We start from the raw sequence: 18,332 nt of genomic DNA on the forward strand, positions 1-18,332 counted from the left end.
ATTTTGTCTCCTTGTGAGGTTAGGCTTGGACATGACATTGAGGAATGTCATATGAGAGCTAGAGAATTGAGGTCCTGAATGCATATATAATTTTAGACAATGTGTTCTGCAGGTGTTCAGACTCAGAGAAGTTCTCACTATGATACAAGATTGTTTTTGTTTTGGTGGGGGGGTTTTGTTGGGGTTTTTTTCAAAGATACTAGATAACTTCTCAAGTCTGGGCTGATAACAGCTTGAGACTTTTTTTCATTTGTGAGGGGCTACACCTCACTTTCAGTGCTAATCACGACTTTCTGTTTTTTATTGGACAGTAGCAGTCTTACTCTTCAGGAGTGTAGATTTTGATGGCAGATAAAGTTATTTTGTGAATGCACGCTGCAAAGACACACCAGAGAAAAGTTATCAGTTGTTCCCATAGGAAGAGAGGAGATATGTAAACGCCTGTTAGTGTGAAAAAAATGTCATTTCTTGAGCTGTTTCTGGAGGGTGTGACAATGTAAGTGTAGATCTGTGTGCTGTGTGATAAAGGAGCTGTCAGGTTTCATTGAGAGATGTGTGTAGAGGAGTGATGTTTGCCAAGATTTTAATCAGTATTTTTGATCTAATAGAACCTATATATCGAGAGCTTGCCATTTATGTCATGTGGCGAGTTATTTTCTTCCAGGTATCCAGAGCCTGTCAGGGACTTTCAGTGTAGAGGCTAGCCAGGAACAGAGTTGAATTAAAGCACACCGATGTACCTCAGCTGCTCTCCCTCCAAAACAGAGACTGTCCTGAAGGCAGGCACACTGCTGCATGTTGGTCCTCCTTTAGGGCAGGCTTCCTGCACTAAAAAATGCCAGCCTGCAGCATGCCTGCTGCCATGTAAAGCATTCAAAGAATGACCCTGGTTTATTAATTAAAACAAAAAGAACTCAGCCTTTAATTGGACACTTTGTGGTTGTATGTGTCTGTAATTAATTTATAATGTTAGCTGTTGGGCAGCACAGATGAGGAGAACAGCGGATGGCTTTTTAATAGGGTGGGAATGTGCATGGTTAGGTTTTCCCCATCAGGAAGTAACAGTATTGGACTCCATAAAATACCATAATAATTGGCTCAATGTAGTCAACTTTTAGCCAGGATGGACTAACTAGCTCTTTAGGGAGGCACTGGAGGCCTCCCTAAATCTGTGATAGGGGATTTGTGACAGCAGGGACCATTTATCATCTAACAGGTTGGATGATCACATTACAATCATGTTATGATCCTTATTGTGGGACCAAAAGTGCAAGCATCCAGGTTTGCACTGACTGACCGTCTATCTGTCATGTGAAGGCAAATAGATTTGCAATCTGTCAAGTGATGAACATACTTAATTGTTTGTCAGGAGGAATGACTTTGGGGTACTTGTGAAGGCAACGTCTCCATGTGCAACTTGAGCTTGATCAATTCTCAAGGTTCCCTATCCTAATCCAGTGTGTTAAACTAATTGCAGGACAAAAACTGGCAAAGAGCAAAACTTGAGAAGACCTAGGTTCTCTTTCTCCAGGGGAGCAGTGTTGGCAGCCAGAGATTTTCTGGTGTGACTTTGGGCAAGTCAGTTTAGAGCAACACTTGCTTAAATGTAACAGCCATTTTTCATTAATTATAATAATGCTTAGGCTTCATTATTGGAGACTGGAAAAAATTGTAGTTCTTCATCTGAATTGAATGAACAATGAAATGAATGAAAGCACAATGAACAGTGCTTTGGACCCTCTTAGCCTAATATTATTCAGTTTTTGGTTCAACCATTCTGCTTTAGTAGGATTCTTAACTTGCATGAGAAGAGACTCAGAAGTTTGTTCTGTCTGTGGGAATGGTTTCTGGAGATGTACATCACACAAACTGCAAGATTGTCATGCCAGTCTGCAAGAAAAGGACACAGCAAACTGGGTGCTGCCTGGGGTGTTTGGTTCCATCGCTATAGTGTCAAAGCAGCTTACGGTTTTGAATGCATGCATTTTCCAACAGGAAGTTTTTCCAAGATCACATAGAAATGTATGACACAAATAGGAACTGACTCTTGGTTTCTTTGGTCTGAACTAATTTCTTCGTTGGTACAACACCCTAGCTCTAGCTCTGTGTGGGACTTTCTGGTAGTAGTTGCTCTTTTGTCTGGGGTAATCACTTGAAAAATACAGTGGTTCTGTGGGTAAATCCTGGCCTTTGCTGCCCAGAACAGGAAGCTAACTGGATTGCAGTAAATCCTTGATGGCGTTTGATTTCTTGTTTGATACCCCATCTAGAGAAAATAGTCTCTGAGCTCTCTTGGCTGCTCAGTCTTGAGTGTCAGAAGCAATCTGTAGCAATCTGTTGTATCTTAAGTATTGCAGATAGAACTTCAAAGCCCCCCAAGAAGAAAAGTAGTTGGTCTTTTAAGATCTTTAAAGCAAATGGGTGTGGAGCCATTTGTAGCTATGTAGCATGGCGATTTTGGATGACACTTCTGGAAACCTCAAAGATGCTAATGGCCTGGAGCAGAAGAATAGAGTGGTCCTTCTTCTGGTACATATTTCTTCTTCTACTTCATACTTGGTGTCAGCTGCTCTTGGAGGTGGGATTTGATGGAGATTTGTCTGATCCAGAATTACAGTTCCTATTTGCTATCATTCTTCAACTGTACATTTTAGGGTGCACACCTCTGGGTATTTGCTTGGTGCCATCTCAGTTTCCTCATATGAAAATGGGTGTTACGGTGAGTAGTGAGGAATGTTTAATTTGTGTTTCAAATCAAGCTTGATTTTTGTTCATTTGCAAGTCGTCTTGAGAGCACCTGATGAAAGATGCTTTAGACTTCTACAGTAGTGGTCAGTAGAGGAAAAGTCTTAATCTCAAGCTGCCTTGCCCCTTGTCAGAAACAGACACACACGTTATGTATAGAGAAATTACTGTCATCAAAAGGCAGTTGATCTGCCTGGTATTTTCATTGCACATCACCATTAGCGAGATGAATATGCACTAATACAGCTTTCGGCTTCAAGCACTATTGGGAAGTGTAAGGTTTTGGTTAGGGATGCTCCATTGTCTTTCACCACCAGGGAAGTTATAGGGAACATAGGGGTTTTTTGCATACATGAGCATGTGGGAAGGGGATGTCTTAACAAGCAGTACCCCATGCTGTCTTGCTAATTCGTGCTTAAAATTAAGAAAATTGCTTGCTGAAGTTACATGGAAACCAACAGCTAAATTCAATATTTGTAAAAAGACTAAATGGTATTAATATTTTTTGAATATTTCAGAAATGGGAGATGGCAGATAAATACCTTACACACATGAAAGAATTGCGCAATCTAATGAGGAAAAGTGTTAGCAGTGATGCAAGGACTATCTTCCAGCATACTAGATAGCGAGGGCCTATTTGGCCCTATATAACTTTTGTTTGTTGCTGCTGTAAATTACTTTTTTTTTTTTTTTAGTGTGCTGCAGTGCGAACTGTTAAGATTGGGCCTCCCATGGTACATTTGTGTTGAGAGGTTATATTTTAGATCTTCAGCAAAGCCTTTTTGGTTGTTCCTTCTGAAATGAGCTTTCCTTTTCACATTTTTAATTCTGTGAATGGACCTTAAGCAAACGTGGCCACTGAAGTGGCTGATTGTACAGAGCTGTGATAGAAGCAGTTTGGAGAGATGAAGGCTTTAATTATATTAAAAAGCCTGTTCAGCTCTTCAGGGAGTTACTGATTTTGGAGGACTAGTTTCTGTTTGCATATGTCCATGGGTAAAAAACATGATGTTGTCATGAGTTCGCTGTTCCTCCACTCATAAAAATGGGGGTGTGGGTATGGTTCTTAATTGTGTTTTCTGTTGGGACGTAGTAGATAAGGGATGTGATTAACGTTTCCTAAGTGACTTTTCAGAGCAGGCATAAAATTCTAATCTGTTTCATTTTTCAGCTGTTGGGCTTTAGTTACCTCCTGTTTAGATGTAATTCCTGTTTGGGGGTGGGAATGTGCAAGGAAAGGGATCCATTTTAGCAGACTTTCTCTAAGGATGAAAGTTGATGGATGCCTTTAAAATGAGTAAAATTTTAAATAGGCTGGCCTGAACATGAAGTATTTCATACATAAAGGTTTCTGGTAGAAATGCCAGTGTCAGTGTGTGATTGCTGGAGTGATGCACATGAGAATAATATGTTCAGTAAAATCTCAAGAGCAGTTTATAAGAGTTAATACGGTTCTTTAAAAGAAAAAAAAAATCATCTTACCAACTGTTTATATTTGCTTTAAATAAAACATGAAGGAAAAGGCAATATGTGCTTAAAAGCACTAGAGGGAGCCACGAGGAAGAAGAGGGGGAAAGCACTGAAGACATGTTTGCATTTTTAGGAACATCCATTTAAATCCTCCCCCTTGCTCCAGCTAAAATGCAGCTATAGGTCGGTCACTGCCTGTGGCTGCTCCCTGCTCCCCCCCACTTCACTAAAGAATTTTCAATTTTCTAGTCTGGAGAGAAGCTAGAAGATTTGCTGCTTTTTAAATGGCTGTAGGGAAAACTACCTGCCCCTCCTTAGACTGTATCCCCTTTTTTGCCTTGTTTTGTATTTGGTTGAGCAGCCAAATTTTAATTTGCCTTTCGGTGCTAGTGGCTGTTTTGGGGGGATTGGTGTTTAGGCTCGGTTCTGATCTTGTGACCCTCAGAGATTATATGGGGGAGAACGAAGAAAAAGTAGGTGTGTTGGTTCATGTCTGTATTGGGGATTGATTAGATGAAGAAGAGTTTTAATGGCATTAATTTGGGGCGGCCACGTTGCTCTTGCAGGGGATCAAAGGAAAGTGAGTATCTGCGAGCTTGTAGAATAAAATAGAGGCACAAAGTTACTGTAAAGTCTTTCTCATTTTATGAGGTTTTAGAACCTCAGGTTGTTGGGCACACTTCTTACATTGCTTTGTCATAAAGCTAAACCCTTGAGTTTAAGTCTTAACAGCTTTACGATGTAGATAAGTGATTTCTTTTTAGCTCCTCTCCACCTTGATAAATTGCTGTTCGTTTTGATATCTTGTGATCTGTAAGATTAGGATGAAATCCTGGGAGTGGGGGAGAGGGTTTTCAGGTTTTGGAGGGTGAGGAAATCTTTTTGGTATTCTAAAGTTTCTCCTCTTGATATCCATCATTACACAACTAAACCTGTCGTGGTGGTGTAGTGAATTTTGATGGCCTGGGGCCTTGGCATTGAATGATTTTTGGGGAAGGAAGGATGGATGATGATGATATTATTATTATTGTTGTTGTTAGTAGGGCTTTGGAATGCTGGAAGTAATCTTGGAGGAGGTAGACAGACTGGAAATGGGTGATTAAAGGAGCAGAATTAATATGTATGTACTGTGTGTTTTATCATCCGCTGCTGTTGTTTATTGCTACCACACTCATTGTTCAAACTCCCCGATTTCTCTTTTCCACTGTAGAAAATAAATGGAAAGGGCAGAAATAATGGACTGGAGTTTTCTTCCTTTGGTCTTTATTAGACAGAATGATTTTAAGTTATGAAAGCGAGGACAAACATTTCTCAGAAGTACTTTAACCATGCTTTAGCCTGAGGAGTCTGCTCACTTTAAAGGAAACAAATATAATGGGATTTAATTATGTGAAGGCTGGAGTCCTTTAACAGTGCACAGAGGTTTTTGTTTTCAGTATACTTTGAGACTATAAAGAATTGTCGACTATTTATAATTACCTCATCCCAGATTTGAGATGGCTACAAATTAAGAATTGAAGAAAACATCTCTTTTGAAATATTTAATAACCGCTTTGCAACAAAAAAACCCAACCCCAAACAGGTAAGAGCACTAAGTAATTGCGGCGTACTTTCTGTTGGATGATTCAGGGCCTTTTCCTGTCATCTGAGAATTAACTGCAGTGAAGATGAAACAGAGTCTTGGAATAGCAGAGGATTTTTTCTTTCCTGCCCCTTTAGCTACTCTGCTTTGGACTGTTTTTCCTGCTGCAATGCAGGGATGGGGGCAGGTGTGTTTCTGACTCTCCTGGTGAGTAGCAGGCTCCTATAAAGCCCAAAAGTTATTTCCTCAGGTAGAAGAGTGGCAGAGTTGAGCAGTAGATTGAGCAGATATTCAGTTTATTCCTTAGAACTGGGAAAACAGGTATGTTTACTTTGAAGCAGAGGATAGTGATTTTTCTAAATAAATTTCTTACGCTTCCAAAGGCCGACTTGCTCAAAACGGTCCAGGAATACTTCAGGGAGCTCAGTAATACACGGATTATCCAGTGGACACCCTTAATGTGCAACTAAACCAGCTTTTTTTGTGATTATTCAACTGCAGGGTAGCACCCCCCAATGTTGAACTCTACAGGGCAACAAAGGGGGGACTTTTTACCTGTTGAAGTGGTGGTGGATGCACTGATGCACTATGGAAAGGCTCTTTCCCTCAGGAGAAGGAAAAATGTTATTCTCTTAAAAGCACACAGTGGAAATTAATGACATGGTGTACTTAGACTTCTGTGTTGCCTTAGGAAAAGCCGATACCTTCAGTAGTAGCCGAAGGGCAGTGTTTTTGTTGTTTGTATTTCACTATGACATTTACCCAAAGGCTGCAGTATCTGATAAAAGGAACGGGCCAACCCCTGAGCGGGTGTAAGGTGCTGCAGGGCACAGTGCCCCTTCCCTCTCCTCACTGAGCTGGAGCAGAGCAAGGTGCCCCTAAAGTGATGTCTAGCACCATTTTTTCCCCTCCAGGTCCTTCATATGGCAAAATGTCAGCCTGTGCTGGTTGTCCCCGTGCCTGCTAAGCTTTGTAGAGAAGGACGCCACTTCAGAAGGTGGCTTGTCCTGCTCTGGCTTGGCGTCCGCGGCATCCCTCACTGAGCTCTGGCTGGAAGTAGCCTAGGAAGGAAACCTGGCCCAGGGGTGTGTGATGTGAAGCTTTTCGTTCCACACTGCAGGAATATTTCACTACAGGTTTAAAGCAGAACTTGCCACTTGGTGTCACTTGTGGCAGGGCTTTTGGGTGCAGCGGGAGCAGCATTAGTGCCTATTCCCAGTACTGTTCAGGGCAGTCCAAAAGCATGGGGCTGAGGTATGATGATGATGATCTGTTAAGGTGAAGTGTAAGCACAGAGGGTGGTGCACCTCAAGCGAAGCTGAGAGCGCAGATCTGCTGATCTGAGGTTGGCTTGGCACCTCCCATGCAAGTGCAGGAAGGTGGAGGGAGCAGGGATGGCTTCTGCCTCTCTGAGGCCGAGAAGGATGGGCAAAGTACTGGGTTTTGGCTCTTCAGAATGAGGATTTGGATACTCCTGTTTGCCTCAGTTAGGCTCCGGGATTGCTAGCGAAGGGTGATAGCCCTTCAAAAAGCGGCCGTTTTGTTTGTATTCCTCAGAAATGAGGTTTCTCGTGCTTTTTTTGTTGCCTTTAATGTAGGGCTGCGAATTGCCGCTGCAGGTGAGCCCTAAATCAAAACCTGATGCAGCTGTAGTGCTGGTATGCGGTGGGGGCCAAGATTAGTTCCCCAAGCAAATGCAGCGTACAAAATTATTTTTAAGAACATAGGACTTCGGCTAGGCTTTGTCCTGAGGAAGAGAGGACAGGAGGTGAAATCCCCCCTGGCAGGTGAGCTCAGCAGAAATACATGCTGGGCTTTCAGTCAAGATGTGGGTGAAGATGAGATTTAAATCCCATCCTGCAGTGCCCATGGTGGCTGGTAAAGCATCCTCCTTTCCCTGCTCTCAATGCCTGTTAAGACACTTGGGGGCAGCGAGGGGGAGTGTGGGGGAGGGCACTTGCCATTCCCTTTGGGAACATGTGGCGCTTGCTGAGCGATAGCTGCTGAGAGACAAAAGCATTAAAAATTTATTTTAATTGCATTTCGCTGCATTTGTGTGCTTGATGATAGCTGGTAGTACTTGTTTCAGAATACTTTAACTGTATGATTATTTTCCCCATCACATCAGCTTTTGGAAAAGTACTTTAGGCTAATGTTTTTCATCGGTGGAGTTTAAATTTTGCTTAGGGTATGCTGCAGGATTTTTTTCCCCTCCAGCATTGTAGAAAAGTATTCAGATCTTTATATTGTAATATATAGTCAGGCAGGAAGCAGCTTAACTTCAGCTTCTCTGGGCAGGACTCCACTGAAAGATGTGGTGCATGAGCATGTTGATTTTATTATTATCTTGTAACAACAGCCCGCTGTTGGGCTCCCTGATTTGCATTCTCAGCGGGATGGCAAGGTGAATAATTTAATTCCAGCAGCCTCCGCCACGTGATGGTGCGAGGAGCCATTGGTGATGCCTCCCCTGCACCAACAGACTTTAGACGGGAATGGAAACTTACAGAAGTGATGCGAAATCGTCGCATCTCCTCCCTTAACCCTGGAGGAATCTCTCGGCGGAGGGATCGCTTCTTCCTTTGCTTTTCCAGGCGTTCCTCTGACGTGGAGTTTGGGGGGGGGAGGGGGGTGGGTAGTGTATGTGTGCGTGTGAGCCTGTGAGCAAGACGAGTGAGGGACTAGGAAGCAGGGAAAATGCACACCCAGCCACGGAGCTAGTGGGCTCAGGAACGGTGAGGAACCGGAGCAAAGCCGGGAGCCCGGTCACAGGCAGCGGGGAGTGGAAATTTACAGCAGCTTGTGAGCGCCTGTGCGTGTTCAAGCAACCCTTTCTGCTAACGCTTTTCCAGAGGTTGACAGTTGCTCGGCAGAAGAAGAGCAGGAGGCCAAATCGTGGGATCCCTTGTCACTGCCACGTGTCAGGAACTGGCAGGGGGGTAATAAAGTGGAATTAAATGGAAGATAACTGAAGGCGGCTGCTGGCGGCTGGGCTGCGGGGAGGCGGCAGAGCTGTCTTCAGCACCTGGCCATGGGGCTGCGCAGGGCTGCCTAGGAGCCCCCACCTTCTCCACAGTAAGTGTCAGCTGAGATGATGCCCTCCGAGTGACAGAAAGTTAAGTGATTTAATGAAACTTTTCTTTTTCCCCTTAGCACTGGCCTTTTTGTAATAAACTGCTTGCCTGCTTGTTCTCTCGGTAGTTCCGCTGTTTGCTTTTTATAGCTTTGTAAACTGTGTTACCAGAGTGGCTTTTTAAAGCAGGCAACCCTAAACAATGCTCCTCCTGTTACATAAGGCGCTGGCTCTGCGACCAAGCGCTCCGTGTCCGCGAAATATCTCTGGAAATGGCTTTATTTACAGTGTGGTTTCCAAAAATAAAATATCTGCAATATATCATTTCTCTCACTCCGCTCCGCTGACTGCCTGCAGCGGCTCTTGAGATGCAGAGGAATGAGAGCATGGCCACTTGCATAAGGCAGTGCGGAATGGTTAGGGATGAAGGGAAGATGAGTGTGTATGTGATCTGTCACAAGAAACGGCGTATGTAAATTAACCATCTCATTATTTATAGTCAATAGGTCTTGTCAACCTGAAATGCTAATAGCAATGGGCTCTTCACAAGTCGTTATAAGGCAGTACTTTCATTCAGCTTAAGGGACGTTGTTTTTCTGAGCAAAGAGTCTGTCTTGGACTAATGTTAGTAGTAAAGTGAAATTACTGCTGTAGGAAATTATTTTAATGTGTTATGAAGATACTGGAGGTAACACAGCAGGCTTGCTAAGAACATGGTCAAGTGAATGCTGTGTAGGGAGGTAACGTTCAGTAATATTGAACAAAAAGCAAAAGTAGTATTCACCTTCCTCCCTAATGGGTCCTATTATATAGGGAGAAGTCCTGTTCCCTCTTGGCTGCTGCCTATGTTCTTTAAATTTTATCACCAGTTTCCATTATTTCTACATGAAATGGAAATTTAACTTGGTTTCCCTTTTACTTAAGTAAATGGAAAGCTGTTAAGGGCTGTTCTGTTAGGACTGTGTGTACTTCAGAGACGTTAGTTAAGAGACCTCTTTCTGTATGACTGAGTTCGTGGGAGTTTTGCTGTAGACTACAGTTAGGCATGGAATTGAATTCTTAATCTTTTAGATTTGACAGACCTCCATGGTGCCAAATGGAAATACGGATCCCAAATATTCTTAACTCATCAATCCTGTGAATTTGGTGGCTGTAAAACTGCTCAGTTCTTATCTTTCTAGTTTTATTCAACATGAAGGAATAACCTACTACTTACAGCTAGTTCATTAGCGTGGGTGGGACAGCCTGTGTAATCCTGTGGTACAGAGGTGATTGGTGCCGGTGTGAATATGGTGCTGCAGGACGCCGCTTCTGCATGGGTTTCAAATCTGAATGTTACCTGGCATTGCAGTTTGCAAATGCTGTTTTGTAATAAATATTTTCTAATAATAATAGTAGATGTGGTAGCAGAGGACTTGCTGCAACAAAAGGACACTAGGCAGCGAAGTCAAACATTCAAAGAGTTTCTGACTTGAATTCTGGCATTTATCTGTGTCAGTGTGGTGTGTTCTCTGTATTCAAGATACTTTCATTAAGTTTGTATCATCACACAATTTATACCCCCTTTCTCATCATCACTGCCTCATTCTGGGTTTGGTTGGTGAACACCTGAGATGTAGCATCAGCAGCCCCATGTCTCTGTCCTCCTGCCATCCCCTTCTTCCCCTCTTGTGCTGGTACAGCTTTTTGTAAGCCTGTGGGATTGGAAACCCCTGTGACCTTTTTTCTCCCCGACTGGGCTATTTTTTGTTAACCTGGGTCAGTTACCTGACCTAGCTCACCACATAGCCCTGCAAACAGCTGTACCACTCCAACAGAGGCTGTAGGGATGTGAATAATGTGGAGCAGGGTGTCACTGTCACGGAACAAAACATTTATCAAACTGTTGCCTCAGTGACCAGATCGCTATTCGGTGTTTCATTTTATACCCTGTGTTTGCTGAGAGGCTGTGTAGGCTTTTTGTTTTTTACTGAATGGGCATTCAAGCACTCAGTTAAAAAGAGAATTATTAATTTCTTTTGAGTGCTTCCATAGAGTTACACCACAGCACTTGAGTGAACTATCACCGTAAATGCCTTCAGTTTCATGACAGTATTGAACAACTGTGTGATATTACTGTTCTCATTCTGTAGAGGTGATCAGATTAAGGGCAAAGCTGCCTCCTTATTTTCCATGTCTGATCTTCAGGATGGTTGCCATCTGTTAAAAAAAAATTATGTTTGTGGTGATAAGTAGGCATTACTGCAATATTTTATGTGTTCAGGTGAAGTTTCAGCCATATCCACCTTCATTCCAGGTAATGCAACAAGTAGCCAACAGCAAGGCTTATGAGTAAATTCTTGAGTTTTTTGAATAATTTTGTTGCCAAGCAGAGATGGCATTCATTCACCCTAACCAGAATGCTGTCCTCTGTTCTGTTAGTCTTGTCTCATTTGCAATGTACCTTCCAAAATACGCAACTTGTGAATTTGCAGAAAAGTTACTTGTTGTGTAGCCCTGATTCCTTCTGCTATCAAATGAAACGAGGGTTGTGAAGGGACTGCGTGGGAGAGGATGGATTGGGCTGCTCTGAGTAATCATCACACATGGGGGCTTCCATCCCCTCGTCTGAGTTCATGACTCTGTAATTGCAACAACTTTCCCAAGTATGGCAGGAGGGAGAATGGAGAGATAATAAAATGTCTCTTCTATTGTGTAGGGACTGAATTAGGTAAAATTATGAATAAAGTTTGCTAATTCAGGCCCCAGATATATGGGTCTTGGGCACACTGATTTGAATGAAGGTCTCTTCCGTTCAAGAAGCTCTCACCCAGTATGAGGTATTGAAATGTTTTGATTCCAATTAATAAGTCGATGAAGGTTTGGAACTAAGACAATACGGTTGTCTGATACTTGAAGGGAAGGCTTTTTTTCCGCTCATTTATTTTTGAAAACCAAATGACTTGTCCAGAGGAACTTCTGTAAAGAGCGCATGGGTGGGCTCAGGTGCTCTCTCCCATTCCTGCCTTCCTGGGCAGGGGGTGTTTGTTACCCAGCTGCTCAACTGAGTCACTTCATAGTGGGATGGGCCAGTGAGTGGAGTCGTGTTGCGGTCTGTGTTTTTCCTTCATCATGCTTACAAGCTCAGTCGTGCTGTAATCTTTTGAGAAAGTGTATGATTAAGAGCAAATGAACTGGGGAGAGTGCCTATAAACAGAACTAGATCTCTTACTGTACTTTGTAGCTGTATTAAAGAGCTCAAGTTGCACTGTTTCTTTTTATTGCATCCCCTTTATGAGAAGATAAACTGGCAGAAGAGATACTTTGAAGACTGATAAAGCATAGGCTTTGGTGTCAAATGGTCTAGGTTTCATTCCTGACAGAGCCACTGATCCTTTCTTTTTTTTCTTTTTTTTTTTTTTTTGTGGCCTTGGGTGAGTCTTCTAATCTTTCTGTGCTTTATTCTCCCTTTGCAGAGGGGCCAGAGTAATAGCAGGTACAAACGTTTTTGGAAGTGTGTTTTCCATCTTGGTTAAATGTTTGCAGAGCTGGAGGCCCTTGAGGGAAGGCACATCCTGAGTATGAAGGGATGTTACATTAACTTTGACAGGCTACTGAATACCCTAAAACTCATGTCTTGTAAACATCATCCACCTCTGGATTCAACTCACTGCTGTAGTCTGTGTGATACATATTTTTTCTTTTTTTTCTGACTAAAACAGAAACAGCCAAACGTTTAGAAAGTGATGCTTTAAAATTGCCTTTTTGTGTTTCTGTCACTTACCTAAAATAAAATCACTGCCATTTTTTTTATTCCTGATGAACACAGTATTATATTCCCTGAAAGTATTTTGGTAAAAGTAGGGCTCAGTAAATGTTCTGGACTCTCCAGCTCTGGCAGCTGACATGTCCTGTCTGTACTGATGGCAACAGCGGGCTTTGGAAACCACCATTGCTCCTGCAGCACTGTCAGGGCATTTTCCCCACAATGGGGGGAGGCAGCCTCCGAGGCCAGGAGAGTCAGTCCGGTGAGATACAGCTGTTTCTTTCCTTGGTCTCATAAGCTCCTCACAAGAGCACTGCTGAAATAACATCACCACAACTAAATGTTTTTCAGAACTTGGCTGGTCCCCCATTACGAATTCAGGAGTGTCCACAATGCATTTCTGGTGTTATAAAAATGTATGTTGAATAACCATTAGGTGGAAAAAGTTGTCCTAAAAAGTAGGAAAGAAAGGGGCTCATTCAGCCCTGTTCCTTGCTGCCAGACAGCACTGTCAAAAATTTATGAACAGCTGCTTTGTAGTGCGTCTGGTAGAGTAGGTCATTTCAAAACCTCAGTGCTCCAATGGTTAGGAACCATTTAGGTTTACATTTTCAGCTTAAGTTTATTCATTGGCAGTTTATAGCCGTTTGCTTCTGCATAAATAAAATGTTATTCTTATTTGATTTGAAATAACTTCTTTGGCTTCCCTGTATTTTTATTCTAAGCTTCCCAAGGCAAGCACCATTAGCCTCCTGGACATGCTGGTCTTCTGTTTTTCGGGCCAGCTGAGGGCCCTTCTTTGCACCCACTCTAATCTCTGTTGATTTTACTTGACTGCATGTGTTCAGGATTGTGTACCAAGTTCCATTTGAAGGTCCATCAAGACATTTTTGTACAAAGGCATGAATACTTTTGTAGTTCTACTGGCAATTACTTTCCTAATTCATCACAGATTTGTGTCTGTCTCTCCTGTCTGTAAAATATGGGTGTAGTCATCAGGTGTCTTGTCATTTCTCATGGTAAGTCGTCAGCTTGAAGCAGGTATTCGTAGAATCCTAGACTGGTTTGGGTTGGAAGGGACCTTTAAAGGTCATCTAGTCCAACCCCCCTGCCGTGGGCAAGGACATCTTGTACTAGATGAGGTTGCTCCGAGCCCCGTCCAACCTGACCTTGAATGTTTCCAGGGATGGGGCATCTACAAACTCTGTCTCTTCTGCCATTTAACATTATCTGATACTTTATACTTTTACATTTTATCCCATTTTTGTTATCTCAGTGCTTGAGGCAATCCAGTTGCTCAGGTAATGATTTTCCAGTCCTCTTCTGTGTTGATAATATCTTCCTATTTTGAGTCATCACAATTTTTGGGTAGACTCTTAATTCCTATGCCTCTGTAAATACAATCCTGTCCTCAGATTGCTCTTATCTTCTTAGGCAATCAATCTCCCTTTACATGATAATTTTCCTTCAACTGGTTTATTTTCTACTACATTCAGTTTAGTGTATTTCCATGCTAGATGCATGGGTTCTACTGTCTGAAAATAAAGGATTGTAGTAGGAGCTACCTTTGGTAAGCCTGTGTTGCTACCTTTTCAGCTGTCATTTATCTTTGTATTTCAGTTATTTTTAGACTGCTTTCTTAAGAAAACGAAGCTTAAGTGGTCACACTGTCCACCTGTCATCCTACTTTTCTTCTCATGGTAACTTTCGAACTTACTGGCCAATTCAAGCAACCTTGACAGAGAGCTAGATGCCTGGAAAATACTGAGTTTGAAAAAAAAAAAAGACTGAAAATGAGTGATGAAAGGAATAGGGAATTTAAACCAAATGAGTACCTCTACTGAAGAGAAGACCTTCCAAGCAAAGCTGGGAGAGCAGGGAGCTGATACAAGGAGGAGGGCAGGGCAGAAATGCCCAGCTGTAGCAAGCTTTCTTTGGTGCTGGAGAACCCAGTCATGAGGAGCAAAGCTGGAGGAGAGGTGTCCTTGTTTTGCCATGTGCTCTGTGGAATAGCCAGCCGTAAGATAAAGGAGTACAACTCCCAAAGCTCAGTAAACTGACTTACCTGTTTGCTGAATAGCACATACTTCATAGAAGATTCTTGCATGAAGTAACCTGCAGCTAGCAGTATGTATTTTCTGGAGTTATGGATCTTGTTTTGCCAGATGCTGATGGGTTGAAAACTGTGTCCTGAAAAGGGGTAAATCAAAAAATGTGCTTTGATGCACATCTGAGGCTGTTCCCCTTTTTCTCTCTATCTCCCTCCTCTTTGCATGCAGCAGGTGCTTTGCTTTGTATACAAGACTCATAAATGAAATGAAGCACAGACTTTCTGTGTTCACTGGAGGGATGAACTAAACATTCTCTTGAGTCCCTTCCTGCCCTATTCTCTGTGATTCTCCTGTTGTGGTTAGGGTACTGCCGGGATATGAAGTGAACAGAAATGTATTTTGTCACTGAGCAGTGCTGTGGTGACTTGTTGGTGAGACTGTAACTACACAGTGGAAAAGTGCTAGCCTGGTTGTTGGAGGTTTATGTGTTATTTAAATACAGACCCCATACTCTAGACAGCTATGTAACTTACTTTTTGGGAGGAGAATGTGTTTATAATTTATAGTCAACATTTCAGTTAGAAATGTGGGCTTCATTTTTTAAAAGTCTCAGAACCTCCAGCTCATGAGTACTTCCATTTAAAAATCAAATTCTCTCTCCCTTTGCTTTTCCTTGTGTGGAGACTTCTAAAAGGGGAAGATAAAGGCATGGCTTCAGCAATCTGAAAAAATCTACCCTGCCTTGGATAAAAATACTTCTTGTCTGAAATACAACACGTCTGTTAAGCTCCTGCTCTCAGACTCTTTCTCTCTTGCATCTTCACATCCTCACGCCATGTCTTCACAGATAATAAAACCATGCAGAATCAGGTCCTTTTCAAAGTGTGTTATGAATTATTAATCTACTAATAGCAACATGTCCAAGCTTACAGGGTGCTTGGCGCTTCCTAGCAGCATTTAAACAAATTTATTGTATAATACTGCCATCCCAGTCTTTTCTGGTGCTTGTATGTAGCTGAGTGTGCCCAAATGAGGGAGTTGTTAGTATACCCAGTCTTCAGTCTTGCACATTGTCAGGTTGAGGTGTGAATCTGCTCCGTTGCTAGCTGGATGGTGCTGTCAAAGCTTGCAGTTGCGAGCTCCATGGGAGCAGGACTCTGCGGTTGAGAGCTCAGCCAAGGAGTGAAGGTTACGTAGCCAAAACTGCAGAAATAAAAATGAGTTTGAACTGAACCATGGGAAGCTTGAAAATGGAAGTCTGAAAGTGGTGAACTTTCAGACGCTGAACATGAAAATATTCCCATAGAACTGACAAAGCGACAAATGAGAAGCTATATACAAATACACCTATTCTGGACACAATAAAGGAACTTTTGATTTAAATAAGGCATTTAGAAATATTTTGTGTGTGTCATAGAAACTGTTCTTGTAAAGATAATCTGCAAAAATATTTTGAATTGTTTTTGATAGACATTAGGACAGAGTCTGTGTATATTTATGATTATTAATATTTTAAAGGATTCCTCTGTGGTTTGAATTTTGTACTTGGCTGTTTTATATGGTTGCTATTTAAAATTGTAATAGAATGTATATCTAATCTGGGTATTAATTCCATAGGATATTTGGGGATTAGTAACACATTGATGTATGGCACAAATGCGGTCATACTTCCTGATGGATTCTGCAGCATGTCAGTAGTAACGACAATGCAGGAGAAGGACCACTGGATCTTCTTGTTTATACTGTGTGTGTTGTGCTTGTTTAATTCTCTCCTTTAAAACCTCTTGTATAAAGCTATTCTTTTTTTTTTTTTAGTTGTAATAGTTGAAGAAGAATAAGATTGGAGTGGTTTGTGTATGTATTTTTTTTCACAACTGGTCTTGCAAATGTGTGGGGAGGGAATGGTGATGGTTGTCTTTTGTTGTGGAAAGGGATGAAAGTTTGAGATTATTTATGCCTTTTTTTTTTTCTTTTTTTTTTTACCTCTTTTTTGTTATCATACAAACTGGAATGCCTTCCAGAATGGTGCTACAGTCCCCCTGGAAAGTGGTACTGCCTTAACCAGAGCATATTCCCATCTGTAGTCTGTCTGTTGACTTCAGTAGATCTTTGTATCAGATCCTCAGCAAAAACAATGGCAATTTTCAACTTAATACTATGTAGGATCAGAAACTAAGCTACTTGGTTTCTTTCATGTATAAATACAGTGATGGTGGTATTTGCCTTTCTGACCATACAGAGGAAGAATGTTTTAAATTAAACAAACAAATCCATTTTCATTAAAAAGTTCAGTCTTTCTTTTAAATGTCATGAAAACATTTGTGTCCCTATTTGGGCCTGATCCTCTGTTCCTTATTTAATTCAGGCAATGTTTTACACAAGTGAGATCTGACCCACAGATTCTTGAAGTCAGTCAAACTTAGGGGATAGCATGTACTGCTTCCTCTTGAGAAGCTTTAGTCTGAAAAGGAAAAGCAGCTGGAGAAGGAGCGATGGCAGAGAAGCTGGGGCCTTATCGTGCGATGCTCTAAACAAAGGACACTTCTGGTATGCTGGTGTCTACAGTTATGTGCATCATGATGAAGCCAGTGAAGTTTGGCAGAAACCCCTGTCAGAAATCCAGTGGAGCCTGCCAGATACACGGTGTCTGAAAATGTTGGACATAGGCGTAGACTTGCTGGAGTATTGACTCGTAGGTCAGGGGCTTTAGGAAGAATCCAGCTCCTGCGCAGGTGCTAGTAGTTGCTTTCCATGTGCTGATGGTGGCTTGTGAATCCTGGATGAACATATAATAACTGTACATGAGAACTTTTACTGCTGTACGGAGCAGCTGAAGCAAAATATAATGCCTGAGGCATAACCTTTTCTTGTTCATAACATCTTTGTGTGTTTTTATTGCATTTTCATATAAACCTTAAAAGCTATTTTTGTTTCTTGTTTGATTTAAGGCAGTCCTCCTCTATCCTGAAGGAAGAAATCCAGGTGAAGAAAAACCATGCCTTTGTTTAGTAAATCGCACAAAAATCCTGCTGAGATTGTGAAAATTCTGAAAGAAAACATGGCCATATTGGAAAAACAAGAAAAAAAGACAGACAAGGTATGAGGTAATGTTGTAGAAGACCAGTAACATTTTTATTCTGGGGAAAGAGTAGAATAAAGGGAATAAAATTGTATTTACTCACTGCTCTGATTCTGCAAGCGCTTGCACATGTAAGTAGCTTTGTGTTTGAATGGTTCTGCTGAAATAGGGGGGTTTTTGCAGGAGAACTGGGGGTCAAACAGAAAATGTTGAGAACCAGGAGCCTCAACCAAAACGAGGGGTGATCCACTGCTTCAAATAGTAATGCATCTAACGAAATGGCTTGGGAGGCTGTTTAAAAACTCTTATATAGTTAATTGTTTTAGCAGACTACCGAATGAGACTGACAATGTGTGGGTACATACAGAGCAAAACTTAACTTCTGATGAACATTGTTTGCACAAAACAGCAAACCTGTCTGTATTCAAATGTATATAAAAGAGATCTCAGTGTATCGATCCTTTACAGTTTTCTGGGTGCTAGTGCTTCCTAAATGAGCTGTGCTACTCGTGTTCCAGTTATAGTGCTATGTTTTTGCTAATACTGTTGCTCTTCTCTAACTTTGTGACACAGACCTGAGTTACTTT

General features: G+C 41.8%; 1 protein-coding gene across 6 annotated transcripts in view; it reads left to right on the plus strand.

The window, feature by feature from the left end:
• The window catches only part of CAB39L (calcium binding protein 39 like), a 67,992-nt gene that overhangs the window by 11,941 nt on the left and 37,719 nt on the right, over positions 1 to 18,332 (plus strand). The window contains exons 1-3 of one of the 6 annotated variants that reach the window (XM_040583876.1): positions 8,257 to 8,872; positions 16,482 to 16,520; positions 17,615 to 17,763. In XM_040583876.1, coding sequence (XP_040439810.1) covers positions 17,662 to 17,763 — 102 coding nt within the window. In that variant the 5' untranslated portion in view covers positions 8,257 to 8,872; positions 16,482 to 16,520; positions 17,615 to 17,661. Of the gene's footprint in view, positions 1 to 8,256; positions 8,873 to 16,217; positions 16,411 to 16,481; positions 16,521 to 17,614; positions 17,764 to 18,332 lie in introns of those variants that run through there. The other 5 variants (XM_040583875.1, XM_040583873.1, XM_040583879.1 and 2 more) reach the window with 5 other exon arrangements.

This window comes from Falco naumanni, chromosome 2, assembly GCF_017639655.2.
Source record: "Falco naumanni isolate bFalNau1 chromosome 2, bFalNau1.pat, whole genome shotgun sequence".
NCBI lineage: Eukaryota > Metazoa > Chordata > Aves > Falconiformes > Falconidae > Falco > Falco naumanni.